This window comes from Saccostrea echinata, unplaced genomic scaffold (genome assembly GCF_033153115.1).
Source record: "Saccostrea echinata isolate AGI-Se365-2 ecotype Australia unplaced genomic scaffold, CSIRO_AGI_Sech_v1 ptg000007l, whole genome shotgun sequence".
Lineage (NCBI taxonomy): Eukaryota > Metazoa > Mollusca > Bivalvia > Ostreida > Ostreidae > Saccostrea > Saccostrea echinata.
The window spans coordinates 3,067,114-3,084,485 of record NW_026889756.1 but is presented as its reverse complement, the minus strand read 5'-3'; the positions used below and the strand labels follow the sequence as shown (position 1 = coordinate 3,084,485).

Here is a 17,372-nt window from a genome sequence, read left to right as displayed (position 1 = left end):
CATGTTCAAATGATTATTATATATGTTAATTAACATTTATTTGATCAGTGTACCTATATACGAACATATGGGCCTGTACAAAATAAGTGGGATTTTTTAAATTAATTACTGGCAGGCAGATACAGTGGTTATAGTTGAAAATTATATGCCCATTTACGTTTTCTTTTTTCTTGCGCATTTTCTTTTTTCTAGTATAAATTTGAAATATCAATGAAACATTCAAAATAACCTGCTTCATAATGGTCAAAATGTTGACATGGCTACCAGAACAGATTTATGCATGTTCGTCAATCTGTTATATCAGATGTTTGAAGGATTTTCTTATTTAAAACAGTAAAATGTCAAGTAATGTTTAAATAGCATGGGCGTGTGATTATTCCAGTTGTTTATGCAAAGGAATAGATCAAGGAATCGACAAAATTTTGCATCTATAAGATTATTACATATGGCACCTACATATCTGAAATTTTTGACAACGGGGTCAGAGTGCCATAATGTTATCTATACATGACAAACAAATAAAGAAAACAAAAGTAAGGGAAAAATAATAAAACAAGAAAACAATCATAACGAATCAAAAACAAAAGTTCAAAAATAAACCCTCTCATTCGACAGTCCTATTTCGTGTGGGGTGGGGAGTGGAGTTGGAGAGCTAAAATTCATATTTCGGCACGTGACAGTAAGTGGAAAATTAAATTGGGGTGCCCCCTCCCCCGCTCCACGTGTGTCGTGGCCATGTAACGTACGCATATTGTAGGACAGACATTGTTCGTCGGATATATTATTTCATCTGTCTTGAAAACAACGGAAATTCATGTTTAACACGGTGTTGTCAAGGTTTAATTAATTAAGGTCTTGTCGAGTTCAAGTGGAAATCTGACAATTCTTCTAATTAATAGGTTCATAGATGGAATTTTTAATTAATTATAGTTATGAGATTTCAGCGAACGATGAGACTTGTACTTCTGACATTCGATAGACATTATACCGATATATTTTTTATTAATTAACACGTACCTGTCGAACTTTAGAATTATATCCATCAAAACTTGCATCAATTTCTGGTGTTTACATTCAATTCAGGATTGTTTTTCTCTCTTTCTTTTAAAAAAACTATATATTTATTTTTTCTAAATGTTTAGAATGACTGACAATTATTTAGTGTATATTTCTGAAATCTTTAATCATATAAACTATACGTATTCATGCAAGTATATTAAAGTTAGATTTAAAAGCTAATTTTCAAATGTACTGAGATTTTCGATAGCATCATGTACGAACTGACTTAGGGACATAAAACTGCATTACTTACCATTTATATTATATCATTGAATATTTTAGCATTCCTTCGTCACTGACCTCTATGGGTCAAAGGTCACGGATTGTAACGACTATCGATCTCATTCAATTGAATTGTTTTGTTTATCAAATGAATAAGTAGAGTGACGATTAACCAGCAGATTTTTTTTCTATCAATTACGTGAATGACGACTACGATTGAAAGTATATTATGCTCAGACTACATATTTTTTTAGTGTCAGGTCTTAGCCAAATTACAAAGTTATATCAGGGACAGTACGTAGGTCTGGCAATATTGCATTTTTTCCTTGGTATGTTTACATGTACAGGTATTCAGGTATTTCCAAGATTGGATACAGATGCAGGTGACCGTATCGGGAACAATATCTTCGTCATTTTTTTTTTATTTCTATGTATAATAAGCGATATTTAATGGAAAAATGCTCTTTGCAATATAAAAAAGGGTCCCAATGTTGGGGTAAGTGTTCATTCTTTCTTTCTCATATAAATTACTTTTTTAAACTACAGTAGAAGTCAGACAGCAAACATTTTCCCTGGGTGTTAAACAATATTAATGCTACCGCGATTTTGTTTTTAAAGGAAAGAAAGTTCTCTACTTGTAATCTTTTTAATTACTAGTATTTTTTATTTAGCTCATTTCTATATTTTCCTTGAGAAATTTTGGATTTAACGTTATATTTAAAGAAATAAAAGAAATCAATGTATAATTTACAAGTGCAGAGAGGATTATATAATATTATTGGTTAAAAAATGTACTCAAATGAAGAAAAAAAGATAAGAATCATTTTCCAGTAATTACTTTCATGTCACATAGTGCAATATCACATAGTGCATTATGAGTGTTCATTATCATTGAAGGTAATTAAAAACCGCGACAATCGACAGGAATGTAGGCCTTCAACCGATTTTTGTGTGAAAAAGTGGCACGATTTGTGACATGGTTTTTGACATGTGTGATACGTCTTAACTGAATCATGTGATCAAATAGGGATTTTTTCCCTTTTTTTATTAAATACAATCAATTTATTAATTTCCTCCTTTCATAAGCATTTTACAGAATCTGGGTAGTGTAATTTAGAAAAAAGACGAATTAATAAAATGAAAAAAAGAAAATCTACATTTATGTCTATCTGTTAAGGTCGACATGAATGTAGATTTTCTTTTTCAGTTTATTAATTTGTCTTGTCTATCTTTTAATATCCCGCCGAAATATGGCTGAAATATTGCCGACTCGGCGTAAAACAACAATGATCAATCAATCGTCTTGTAAGATCAAAATCAACATCAAAACGTATTTTGTTTATTTATTTTGTACAATGTATACCCATTTTGTATATTTGTACACCGGATCAATTTTTTTTTTAATTTTCAATAGCACGCAAGTTCTTATAGACTCATTTTAAACACTTTTTAAAAGGTATTATGATCATAAAATAATTGCAAATGAAATTTTCCATTGACATCTCATTCACATTATATTATATTTGATTTTCATTTTGTTCCCTTAATTTATGTTTTAAACATATTTTTACTGACAATATGTCAAAAGAATTGGACACAAGTTCTAAAAACTTAGGTATAGTCCTCTTTTTTGTACAGTTATAGCTTTATTGTTAAATTTTACAAAATCACCGACAATATTTTATTTCTTAACTATCGTTCTATAATTTCTTACCAAATAAGAAAAATGTAGTAGTAGTATTTTATATTTAGAGAGAACTTATATCCACTTGCAAATGAAAAAATAAATTAATTCGCATGCGTATATATACATACAAAAGGTGAATTCCAAACGAAATATATACCTGTCAGCTGTAAATAATGTAAATATCACCACTGTACAACGTTTCAAGTTAAAGCTTCCAAAATTCCGAATTCATTAACTAATTAACTATGACCTGATTAAAACTAATTAATACTCTTTTTTTTTTTTAAACTTAAGATTGGGTAGCGAAATATCCAATAGTCCTTCGATTCTGTCAAAACCTTTCAATATTCAAATGTATTAATAATGCATTCGCATGCATTAAATTTTAGCCAAAGAGTCACGCATGCATTATAAGTTTGATCTTTATTTCATTTTATTTAATCAATTTGTATCTAATTACAAAGGGCGAGATTATTATCCTATTAAAATTGTTATTTCTTTGTGTCAAACGACACATCAGAATACATGGTACTGTAATATACACTGAAGTATAGAGTAACTAAATACATGTTATATTACAAAAGGTAAGCACTGTGAGAGAGAGAGAGAGAGAGAGAGAGAGAGAGAGAGAGAGAGAGAGAGAGAGCAAAATGGAAAAAAAATTAGTAAGTACATGTACATTGCACATACATGTATATAGAACGTGCTAAACGTGTATCAGTAATTATAATTAAGAAACTCTTAATTATTACAAATATATTTCTATGGGGGGCTTTACAAAATTATTTTTCCGATATTACGAAGTTCCTTTACATTATATGAATTAATTTCCATACACTCTATTTCTTATAGAATTAAATAATTTTTCAAATAATAATTCATTGTGAGGGTATGATGAAATTGTAGAATAAAATGAAATTCGTCTTTAAACTCACATTCAATGAACAAATTTTACAAAAATCTATTTTTTCTAAGCTCATTTTCACATAGTTACCAGTTTCCACACTCCGCTTTATTATAAATGTCGAATTTTGAATAACTAAAGAAATGTTTCCACTGCACACTTTCAAATATGAATTTAAAAATCACTTTAATTTTAATTTTTTGATTTAAGATTTCATGATCGTATTCCTAAACCCTGGGTCGATGAGCTTCTGATTTTGAGAAATCGAAGCCATTTTTTCCTACGGGAATGATATAAAATACCAAATGAACGGTGATTTCATTCAATTAGCTGTAGAACTCCGCTTCATCGCCTTTGTTTTCATACATATATACAAATTTAACGGATCGACACCTTGAGCATGGATTGGGCGAGAGAAATCTTGTCGCCGCGGGTTAATTTCGCGCCGTGCAATATCGGTGCGAGAGAAGCGCACTGTGCCGAGATTTGTTATAACGATTAGCGATTAAGCGCTGACATGTAGAGAATGGTTAAAGATTCGCAGGAATTGGTCCGTTCTACAATTATCTCTCCAAGACACCAACTCTGCATTTTGTAAAATACTTAGAGAATCAACGATGACACTAATAAAATTCTCAAGAAAAAGTACAAATATCTCGTTCTACCTAAGTAATCAGCATTTCCTATATTCCTCGATTTTGTTTAGATCTACACGGTTAGTTGTTATAATGTACTGCAATACTATAACGGCAAATATGTGCATATCACAAAATAAGGAAAATCAAAGTGTTACCCGAAAATCTAAAAGAAAACGCAAGCACATACCGCACGCTCAGAGACCTTCCGAATTTGTAGAAAAACGAAACAGAAGAGAACGAAATAGGATACGGGCGGTGAACGAAGGTTTCGAGAGACTCCGAAAAAAAGTCCCGTCCTGTGGACAGGATCCTGAAGTAAGAATTTCTAAGATGGAGATTCTGACTAATGCTATCGGGTATATAGAATATCTGTGTCGAAGTCTGGGATACAGAGACTTTGTGGAATATTGCCAGTCCGCAAAGATGACAGAAAACTCCATGGTTAAAGTGCAGCAGGTAAAATGTTTCGGATTGTTTTTCTTTCTTTCCTTAAGAAACACTCTAATCAAAAATAGATAAATAAATAAATAAATAGATAAATAAATAAAAATAAATAAATAAATAAACACAACAGAAACACTATAGAATTAAGCAGAGCTTTGCTCAGTTTTCTTTTTTTTCGCAATTTATAATTGACTGTGTAATAATTAATATATTGATATCAAAGTACAAAAGTGAATTCATTGTAGACATGCACTAATTAAGACGGGGGGGGGGGGGGGGTGTCAAGACCCCTGGGATATTCAGAGTTGAATTTTTAATTTACTTAGAAGAAATGAGAAAATGACCCATTCACCCCTCCAGAAACACATACTCCTCTTAAAATGGTAAGGAATGTCGTGATTCCGAAAAAATGGGAAAATGTCTTCTTTAAGGAAGTTGATTAGTTCTGAATTGATATTTAACCCCCCCCCCCCCCCCGTTTTTCTTTCGAAAGAATTTCTGGATCCGCACCTGCTAAATCTATTTTTTAATAATTTATTGGCCCCCTAATAAGAGCGATAACTCTCACTTGGGTTAATGAATATTATTCTCAAGTCATTTTGCAGAATTGCTGAAAAAAGGGCATGTTAATTAAATTGCTTTTCTTTTAGAAAATCATTTGCGTAAAAATATGTAAATGATTGAAGACAGGACTAATGAACTTTTATGGTGTTGTTCTATGTTTTCAGGTCAACTGGAATGCTCTAAATAATGGACCTAATCTACCGCCCCGCCCTGGTGGTCTGAGGGAAAGACCCACAAACACAGGACCCCAATGTTCTCACGTCCCCTGGCGATTGGACAAGCCTTTCTCATTATCCAGTCCTCCACAGACGATATCACGTGATCAGTCCCTCCCTAGCGAAACCTACATCTGTGATACAGCTACAAGTATTCATCACACAACAGATTTCAGTGATTCATTCAATATTCAGGAATTTCAGACTTCTTACGTGTGTGAGGATATCTGCTGTGAGCAGAGTTATTCCCCTTGGAATACTGAACTGTCTTGTAACACTACACGTGCTTTTCAGCACCTGACAAACTTAAACCAATCAGACTTTCCCCACAGTTCTGTTAATTAATTTGATGTCTTTGTATAGACTGTATCTAATATTTATAAAAAAAAGTATCTAAAATCTCTCAGATGTTGTCATTAAATTTTCTACATTCGTTATCCCAAAGGTTTTATATTCAGAGTTGATAAGAATTGTTTTTAAAATGTGCGCAGAGTCCATGTAGAGATATCTGAAGGATTCACAGGAATAACTTATACGAGTACATGCACAAGGTGTGACTATCACATTTTATTACAAAGCTTATAAAAAATCTATCTACGTCTGGAAGGTCATAGGGTACCAGTTTTTATTGAGTTTGTCTGAAGGGAAAAAAAGAAAATAAGTGATTGCAAAAGAAATATATAGTTTAATCAGATAAAATATAAACTGGACGGAGACATAGATTTTTAATTTGCACATAAAGAACAATAACTCTTTCTGTCTTACATTACTTCACTTTTTCACAGAAACCTAATTTTATTCAACAAATTTTAAAGTCTGATAAAATGAAAAAAAAAAATATATAAAAATCAAATGAGAAAATTACTGAATATAACCATTATTTGTTGAATGAAAAAAAAGTAGCTATTTAAAATATATTACTAGGCTGTATATGAAAACTTTCGAAAAAAAAGAAAATTAGTTGAAAATTAAAAAAAAATCATATACTACTATGTAAATTTAAACTTTAGGTAAATTCATATACTGTACTTAATTTATAATCCAAAAACAGAAACAGCACTTGCTTTCAAATAATACATATACATTCCAGAGCATTCAAATTCATTTAACAATACAGTAATCAACTAATCATAGAAGATGAGACATTTTTTTCTTCAAATCTAGTCAACCACTCTGATCTTCATTGTAAATAAATATAAATTTAAAATTAACATTATGCATCAAAAATTAGTACAAATTTTGAGGAGTCATTTCAATTCAGTAGCATTATATTATGTGATGTACAATAATATCAATATTATAACATTCTCTCCAATCTGATCAAAATCAGATCCTCTGATCTACTCAGGTGTGTAGCAAGCTACGTGGAGCAGAGGATCTGACTTTAATTAGATTGAATTCTTTTTCTCTCTCTCTCTCTCTCCCTCATTTGGCACAATTGTTTCATTAATTAAATCAAGCCGGTCGATACATCCAGAAGTGGGTAGTTAACTTGTTTCAAATACAGCTTAACTTCGGTATCTTGAACACTGATACCTCGAATACCACGGCTATGTCAAAGTGAGTTGGAAGTCCCAACCATGCACTTATTCTTTAAGTATTTTACCTTCAATATCTTGAATTATTGGATATCTCGAAGTTTTTTGTTGGTCCCATCGGGTTTGAGATAACGAGGTTTGACTGTATTTGATTGATCAGAATTAAAGTAACCCAGATTACCAAAAAAATTTAGAGCGGAAAATAATATTGTGGGAAACAAAGGTCAAAGTTTCTATTTTTGCTCATGATATATCCATTTTTTATCATGTTTATAATTTGAAATAGTTTTATTTTAAGTAAACATGCAGTAGTGATGTAATAGGTAACTATTATTTCATTTATGTTTTTTATTTGCACAATCAAAACTGCTTTTTTGTGTGGAAATTACAGCTCAGTCTGTCGCTGAGATGAGACCATAATGTGTTCTAAATTTACAGTTTGTACACTGAATTGATCAGCAGATAGGAAAATGCAAGTATGTCCTGTAAATAGTTCTCCTTGTCACGAGAGAAAAATATTCAGTGGAGCATCAGCACCCATAACATATAGTTTAATTTTCATTAGTTTCATTGAGACTAACCAGGCCAATATATCATGTGATAAAAGTTAGTCCTTGCCCAGATGACAGAAACAAGTGTGTACCCTCTCCCTCTCTCTCTTCTTCATCTCTCTCTCTCTCTTCTCTCTCCATTTTCTCCCTCCCTCTTCTCTACCCCTGGAACTGCAGTAATCCACACTGTACTAACTTGTTGATTTTCTGTCTCAGTTCAAGGTCCGAGTTCTGTAGTATCCTGCAAGTACACATTTAGAAATTATCTTAAAAATTCAAACAAAAGTAAAAATATACATGTACGTATTACAATTTTTTGGTCATAATTTAGCATGAGTTACTAACACGTACATCAGTTATAATTAAGTTAAGATTAAATCTTCATACAATATTTCTGGATTTCAAGTAATGCACATTATATTATTTTTCATAATCAATCAAGCACTTGCCAGCTCATAATTTCCAATTTTTTTTTTTTGAGATTAAACAAAAATTTTTAGCACAGGGTACATATATATATATATATATATATATATATATATATATATATATATATATATATATATATATATATATATATATATGTATGTATTTTGCTTTTGAAAACAACATTTATAAATGGAGTCATGGATGAAGACAGTATAAAGATTATTAAATGTCTTAACTATAAGATGTACTTACATAAGGAGGAAAACATGAAAAAAAAAATCATAACAAAACAAATATGGAACAAACAAACTAGAGGTACCATGAGCACTGAACTCACAAAATGATACCCCTGCTCCCATATGAATATAATGGTAAGGTGGACTTCATGCCAGTATGTAAATGAGATTTTGTGAAAGTTCCTCAGAATTTCATTTTGGGCTTATAGGAATAGTTGTGTCATCAAAATTGGTACCCTCATTGAGTATAATGGCAAAGTCCATGGATTGCTACGGCAATTAAACCCAAAATATTTGTCTGATCAAATCATAAAACAGGAGATTTACAATGGCACTATGTAGTAAAGATTCTGTGGAAGTTTTACTATATTTTATTCAGTGGTATAGGAGTGGTTGCTGATAAGAAATGGCCGGTCTAAATATTATAGAAAGGGTTGCAGTGTATACTATGAGAATACATGGAAACCCCAAATACAAATGATTGTATGTGTCCAATCAAAATGTAAAATAAGAGATGCATGATTCCACTACGTAATAAAGATTTTGTGATAGTTTTGATAAATTGCATGCTGTAAAAGGAGTTGCGAATGGCTACACCAAAATAAAACAGACAAACACCCCCATCACTATATACAATGTACCCCTACAATATATTCAAGCATGAGGTAAATGACAAGAAATAAAGTTGAATTTCAGTATCTCGAACACGGATATCTTGAATACCATGGATATGTTGAAGTCATCAGGAAGTCCTAACCATGTATTTCTTAAGTATTTTACCCTCAATATCTGGAACCCTCAGATATCTCAAAGTTTTTTCTCAGTCCCATCAAGTTCAAGATAATGAAGTTTGATTGTATAAACAAACAAAAAACGGTTTCCTACCTGGCTCCTTCATCAGGATTAAACTTCAGAGTTTCAATCAGATTCATTATTTTTGGATCCATAAGAATGTTACGGATCTCTGGATTGGCTAGAATCTCCTGCATTCTCCTTTCATCCTCTGAAGTAGGCTGATTTGGATTGGTGGAGCTCCTGACTGACAGATCAGCGCCCTCTGATGGTGACCTTGTGTACAAAGTTTCTGACCTGTTTGGGTTGATGGTGTGAGAGGGTGTGGATTTTGCCCTGCTGACTTCAGAGTCTGAGTTGAGTTCCACAATTTTACTCGGTGGAGCTGGTTTACTGGGTTTTGCTGCTTTGTCCTGTTTATCAGCAAGGCCAGTGAAATGTTCACCTTCAGAGAAATATATTTGAGAGTTATCTCCCTTGTATCACATTCAAACGGTTGATCAAATTGCTGTTTTTTTTTTAATGTATGTAGCTTCTCTCTTTCCATATTTCTAAGTAATACGCATTAAATGGACATAATTATATAAATGATTTCTTTATATAACTGTCTTTTTAGACAGTCATTTACAGATTCAGAGACACTGTGTGTAAGCTAGAGATATGGTTTACAGATGGGTATCACCAAAAACTTTGTATCTCGATATATGGCAATTCCCACCCCCCCCCCCCTCTCAAAATATCATGTTATTTTTGGATTTGACGGTGATTTTAAATTAAAGTCCATAATTTTGCTTACAAATATGGTGTAAAAACAAAATTTTTCTTTTCATTTTTATTCATATACATGTAATTAATTAATAAAACAAGTTTGAGTGCTAGGATGTCATTATTTTACAGCTTTACAACATTTTTTTAATCCAGTAATTACAATTCAAAGTTTGGACAATAAATTTGATAATTACTGGTACTTATTTTTATGTACTAAATACCAGTATTTAAGTCTTTGTATCATGATATGTAAAGCGCAATAAAAAATCACGATCTACTGGTATATTTATAAAATCACCAGTCCCTAATATTGTTACAATTATATATTAGTACCAAGCCAACAAGGAGAAACTTGCTTTTAGGGTGCAAATCACAGTTTTTTGTATGATGTTACCATGACGTTACTAAATGAGGTACATGCTAAAGTGACCCCCATAAAGAAATAATATGAAGACTTGTTACATAGACATCTATATATCAATAGAAAGATAAAATGGTGAATTTTATAAATATATAAATATATTGCATTTATTACTTACTAATAAGGTGTATTTGACACATGAAACATGGGGGGAATAGGGAAGTTTATGCGTCTAATTGTAGTACACCTATGCATTTTTACCTCCCTTGATCACAAACAGCACAGAAACCAGAAAATATAAGTGCTGTGCATTTCATAGAACAAGTCCTTAGGTTTCTTTTTGTTGTACTTTTAGGGTACATTTTCCAGCTTTTTAAAGACCTACTTTACCTGCTACTCAAATCATGCAATTCTGCACATGTGAAAAATGGGTGTTTTTAGAGTTATCTCCCACTATTAAAAAGTCACACAAAAATTAATTTTAAAAAAATATTTTTATAACATTTTTTCATTTAATCTTAAGATAAGACTCTACTTTATACAAATAAAAATAAAAAAAAGCTGCAATTTTCATGTACACTGCATAAAAATAGCAGGGAAATCCCTACCCATCATGCTTTTCTATGAGGAAAACCCGTGGATTTTATACGAAACTGTGTTTAGCTACCTTAATTAAATAAATATAAAGAGCCTGGTTATGCTTTTACCCCCATTTCAAGATCAATCACTTTTAAATTGCTCCCTGTGAAAACAATTACCCATGATTCCCTGTGGTAAGAATTTACCCATGACTCTTTGTGATAATAATTTACCCATGACTCCCTGTGATGATAATTTACCCATGACTCCCTGTAATAATAATTTACCCATGACTCTTTGTGATAATAATTTACCCATGACTCCCTGTGGTAATAATTTACCCATGACTCTTTGTGATAATAATTTACCCATGACTCCCTGTGGTAATAATTTACCCATGACTCTTTGTGATAATAATTTACCCATGACTCCCTGTGATAAAAATTTACCCATGACTCCCTGTGGTAATAATTTACCCATGACTCTTTGTGATAATAATTTACCCATGACTCTCTGTGATAATAATTTACCCATGACTCTCTGTGATAATAATTCACCCATGACTCCCTGTGATGATAATTTACCCATGAGTCCCTGTAATAATAATTTACCCATGACTCCCTGTGGTAATAATTTACCCATGACTCTTTGTGATAATAATTTACCCATGACTCTTTGTGATTATAATTTACCCATGACTCCCTGTGGTAATAATTTACCCATGACTCTTTGTGATAATAATTTACCCATGACTCCCTGTGATAATAATTTACCCATGACTCTTTATGATAATAATTTACCCATGACTCTTTGTGATGATAATTTACCCATGAGTCCCTGTAATAATAATTTACCCATGACTCCCTGTGGTAATAATTTACCCATGACTCTTTGTGATAATAATTTACCCATGACTCCCTGTGGTAATAATTTACCCATGACTCTTTGTGATAATAATTAACCCATGACTCCCTGTGGTAATAATTTACCCATGACTCTTTGTGATAATAATTTACCCATGACTCCCTGAGATAATAACTTACCCATGACTCTTTGTGATAATAATTTACCCATGACTCCCTGTGGTAATAATTTACCCATGACTCCCTGTGGTAATAATTTACCCATGACTTTGCAGAATGAGGTGAGGAAGTCCTGGATTTCCTTGTTGTCTTTGTACTGCTCCATGGCTCTGACTGGATCTGTCTGGAACTGGTTAACTGCCTCTACATACTTAGGATCTCCCAGTTTCTTAAACAGCGCATCGTTAGCCTCGATCTTCTTCATGAGATCAGCAGTCAACCACTCGTCTGTTTGATAACAAATAAGATCATACATTCATTAGATTCCTTCTTATCTGGAAGAATTTGAATTTGATCTAACAGGGTGTACCTGCCCAACTCCCCAAGGGCAATCATTAGTTAATCAACTGACACTGAGAAGGCTTGTACGAAATCTATGGCTTGTGACTGTGTTTACCTCAACACAACAAATCATTATAAAACTTATGAACTATGTAATGTAATGCATGCTGAATTTTTACTATTCAAGGTATACAGAATTGTTCTGCATGCTGATTAATGTACACAGTCTTACATTTGTTTTGTGCTAATATTCTAAGTGATTTTGCTGTCAATCTTACTTTTTTTTTCTGCTACATGTATATTCTGTGCTTCTACCATTCATTTAGTGCTTTTTTGTGCTATAATTTGTGCTTTGCTGTCAATCTAACTTTTGTTTTGTGCTATTTTTCACAATAATCTTAATTTCTTTATTTGCTATTCTTATTCTTTGAACTGGTCTTACCTTTGTTTTGTGCTATTTTCTGAGCCTCTTCTGTCAATGTTTTTTGAACCTCTGGTAGTTCACGGCTATCACTCGTAGACTTCTTGGTTATAAAAGGAAGGTCAGATGAACTCTTGGCACTTGATCCTGAAGAAGATGAACTTGTTGCCTTTGAAGAACTGTTTCCTCCAAATAAAAATCCTTTTTTGAACCCTCCAAAACTGGCTGAAGAAGATTTGGAGGGTGCATTTTTCACACTTTTCTCAGTTGTTTTCCCCTTTTGATTATCTGATGATTTTTCCAATGGTTTCTAGAAAAAATAAAAGTCCACATTTTTCTTAAATTTGGTGTTTCCTAATTTTTAATATTCAGCTTAATAGCAAGTGCAGTGAGCAACCTGAAGCACTGCTCATCACTGTGAGCTCTTAAAACAAAGCCTGGGCGAAGAGAAATTTTGGACTTTGCACATTGATCCAATCAATTTTATTTCCGCAGTTACTTGTGGTCCCATAGTCTTTAGCAAAATGCATCTCGCTGCAAACTATGTTCTCGGTGTAACAAGACGTTTCAAGAAAAAATAAACTAATCTTGATTTTAACATGTTTAATGGACATAAAGCAGATAAATAGTAAATTAAACGTTTTTGATTAAATTCGCACTGTCCAGACTTCGATTTGGTAATGCAACATACATACGATGTCATGTGAAGTGAGTTTATAGATAGCAAATGGCACGTGCAGTTTGACTAGCCCAATCTAAATTAAAACTGATTAAGTATCTGCGCTCACCCTAAAGGTCGCATCATCAACATATTATTTTATACCAGTAAGAATCTCAATCAATAATGACATCGACACTTATGGACAAATGAGCTGAAAATAAGCTTAGAACAAATTGCCACAAAATTTTGAAGGGAAATTTCACTCCTACAATTTTCATTTTTTTTTATCTCATCATACAAGCTTTTGACTCCCCTATAACTCCTCTACTTAGCCTAGCCACAGTGGCTGTAAATAAATCCAAATAATCGATCTTTCATCAAATTTTACAGCATTGATTAAACATGATTCAGGTACATCATTTCTGGATTTAGATTGTACAATGGATGTGTGAGTGAAATGTCCATTATATGTACCACCCCTTACCTTGTTATCCTGGTCCTTCTGTGGAACTGCCCCCCTAGGGCTGGGGTCAACAGACTGCTTACCCTGTGAACTATTAACCTTTGACCTGATAACCTCTGCTTGTTGTAAGATTTCTGACATGTCCTCCAATGGAGGAACATCATCTGTTAAGAAATAAAATGCCAGGGTTAGATATGCTAAATGTAATTATCTTTTTAAGGAAAATCATAAATTTATATAATAGAGAGAGGACAATATCATGACCAGTTGTATAAGGCCTGAAATGGCTGAAAGTTTGGGAATCTGTACCACACAAGTAAATGCAATCATGAATTGTTAATGCTAAACAGCATTGATAACTTGTATTATCAAGAAAGGGACACATTTTAAATACTCCATAATTGTCTGAAAAGTAGCTTGCCCAATCAGATGCATGTGTCTGGAGATTTTCTTGTTTGATCACAAATGAACTGGCCCTTACTGGGCACCGACAATCTGACAAATATCAAACGTTAATGTCCACCTCTGTGTAAGATTATTTTCTCACGAACAGACTGATCAGTCTATTAGTGTACAGTCACTATATCAATTAAAAAATCTTTTAATTAACATGATTAAGAATGTGCTCAGAAGCAGAAATGCTTTAACTGTATTTGGATTGCTTTTTCAAGTCTAATTTTAAAAAAAAATGAATATGACAATAGGGACATAATTTCTACATTTTGTATATTATAAAAAAAGATGTATTTTAATCACATGCACTTGTTTCGTTTACGGGATAACCTACATGGGAAATAAGTGCCTGTGTCTCTGAAATAAAATCAAGCTACACAGTTACAGTGTAATTAGTCCGAAATATCTGACGTTATTCAAGCTTTTTTTATGATTTTAATATTTTATGTGCCAGGAAAACGTCAGAACCAGCGTCATTACGAAAACTGAAAATTCGCAACCTCTAGCTCATGTAGCTGGAGGTGGCATTCTCTTGTTTAAATTTTGATACTTGCAAACCAAAGTAAATGCTGAAATCACAACTTATCAATAGTACAATACTTCCAGTACTCATCAATATTGTTTTTATGGAATATTTATAAAATATAAAGTCTGTAGAAAACATTTTTTCAGACTATCGAGGTTTGTTTTCATTTTATGCATCTTGAAGAGTTGTATTTAAATGTGGATTGATATTTTCTTTTCATCAATATTGGTGAGTACTAAATGCATTTTGCAATTGATAAGTTGTGACTTTAACATTTAATTTAGTTCGCAAGTATCGAAAATCAGCTCCAGTTGAAGTCGGCGAAATTCACAGTTTTCATAATGGCGCCGGTTCTGGGGCCTGTTTTAAAAAAGAACTTAGGACTAAGACCAAAATTTAATTATGCATATAACTTTTTATTTTACATTGATTTGAAAATGGTCTGAATCTTTTTAAGAGAAATTAAGAAGATATTTTATGCTAGCAGTTTTAAACAGAATCTTTAATTTTGCAAAATTTTACTACCAACTAAGTTTTTAGTCTTAATTGTAAGTTCTTTTGTAAAACGGGCTCCTGAGTTTTCCCATCAAAATCTTGAAAATAGCCTGGAAAGCGTCAGATATTTCGGACTACAGTGTAATGCAAGAGATTGTTTACTGCTGAACCTGATATCTTATAAGATGGAACCTTAACTTAAACATTTTATTTACCAGTAACATTTTATAATAGTATATATCTCGATGGCACTAATGGCAAGAAAACCTAGCCCTATCATGAGCTTAGTATATAACCTTACCATCGTCCATGACTTGAACCCAGGAATGCGATAGAGAAAATTCGAATGTTTTGATGTGGGCTACAGAAATCTCGATCCCGATATTATTTGCACAATCTAAAATCGATAAATAAATGAATAAATAAATAAATAAACAAACAAATAAAAATAAATTGATTAATTAATATAAATAAATAAATAAATAGTTTGGCACAGTCTTACGCAATCCTGAAATTTACGATGATAATAAAATCACAGGCACTTTGGGTATGGACCCCCCCCCCCTCCCCCCTTGCATTTTTTTTTCTTTTAAAATCTGGGTTCGAGTCACCTTTTCCCTATTTTGGTATTCTAATATGCACTTTATGTTATCGATAATGTCAACTGATCAACTGTTTAATACAAAAAATACAGTTAAATAGATAAAATTGTGTATAAAAATTATCTTTGATAGAATTGGCTTTCCTGGTTAGGTCATTAATTGTTAGTTTTTGACTTGGTGTTTTTTTTCCCCTTTATTTAACTATAGTTGTGTCTCTACACTGTACTTAATGTCAGTTTATGAGAATAAATTCATTGCCACTGCATACAGGCCTTATCAGAACTAAAGAGATACATGTTTTAATTTTGAATATTGCATTAACTTTTTATTTATAAAATGCTCCGTTTTGCCTTTAGATGATTTAGATACCAAATTCCTGAAATAACCGAAAATGTGCAAACAGTTGCTGGCAGAAATGGAATAGGCCACCCTAGTCAGTGGCTTCGATGATTTAAAGAAAAGCCTTAAACTTAAATAATCAACAATTATATACTTCTCAGTATGTGGAAACTGGAGATATGTATATGATTGTGTATACACGCGTCCCCCACCCCACCCCCAACAAATAATGTTTGTTTGTTTGTTTCTTGTTTAACGTCCCTCTCGAGAATTTTTCACTCATATGGAGACGTCACCACTTGCCGGTGGAGAGCTACAAATTTTGACCTATACTCGGCACTTAGGGCCATTGAGCAGTGAGGGATCTTTTTCGTGCCAGCACCTACTGCGACACGGGACCTCGGTTGATACGGTCTCATCCGAAGGACCGGTCTCCACGTCCCACAGTGGGATTCGAACCCGCGACGTAAGGATCAACTCCTTACTCCGCGCAGACGCGTAGCCAGAATAGATATGAAGTGTACGCAGAGAACGGCAGGGGGGAGGGGTTCTTGAGCCCCCCCCCCCAACCCCAGTGTTTAAGGCCAGGCACGTAATATAGCTTTTGCCAGGCAGGAAAAATTGCAACTTAAAAAATTTTGTTAAGCAAGGATGAAAAAGGAAGATTATCAAAATTCGAAGTCCTATTTCTAGTGTGTGTGTGTGTTTGTTGAAGGGGGGGGGGTGTCCATTTTTCACAAACCAACTATTTATTAATACATTACCAAATTACCATGATTTAACAATGGTGCAACAAACAGTGGGGGTCCACCCTTTCAATTTACATTTTTTCAATAGTAAAAGGTTAGGTTTTGGGAATAAATAGTGGGGAGGCTCCCCTGATACTACGTGCCTGATGGTGAGGACCCAGAAGCTCCGGAGTTTTATCAAATATTTCATTCATTTTCTTGAAATATAAAAATTATGCCATTTAGTTTTTGTTCAGAAAATAAAAGACATAGTAATATTTATTGTTTTAACGAAAATTGATATTCCATGGAAACTTATTGTACATATAATTG

General features: G+C 32.9%; 1 protein-coding gene across 1 annotated transcript; it reads right to left on the bottom strand.

Moving 5' to 3' along the window:
• Positions 1-6,398: 6,398 nt before the first annotated feature.
• On the bottom strand, positions 6,399-15,725 carry LOC133180844 (uncharacterized). The gene is made up of 6 exons (XM_061315295.1): positions 15,672-15,725; positions 13,918-14,060; positions 12,794-13,082; positions 12,112-12,297; positions 9,373-9,724; positions 6,399-8,063 (listed from the first exon to the last, which is right to left on the bottom strand). Exons 1-6 carry the CDS (start codon positions 15,679-15,681, stop codon positions 7,982-7,984), a joined length of 1,062 nt encoding a protein of 353 aa, XP_061171279.1. The 5' UTR covers positions 15,682-15,725; the 3' UTR covers positions 6,399-7,981.
• Positions 15,726-17,372: the final 1,647 nt, after the last annotated feature.

What these genes read in the sequence shown, in the direction of transcription:
- LOC133180844 (XM_061315295.1), bottom strand. An exon ending in AGAAGGACCAGGATAACAAG is followed by an intron (nt 13,083 to 13,917) that starts GTAAGGGGTGGT and finishes TATTTTTTCTAG; the next exon opens with AAACCATTGGAAAAATCATC. An exon ending in CTCATTCTGCAAAGTCATGG is followed by an intron (nt 9,725 to 12,111) that starts GTAAATTATTAC and finishes ATTTCTCTGAAG; the next exon opens with GTGAACATTTCACTGGCCTT.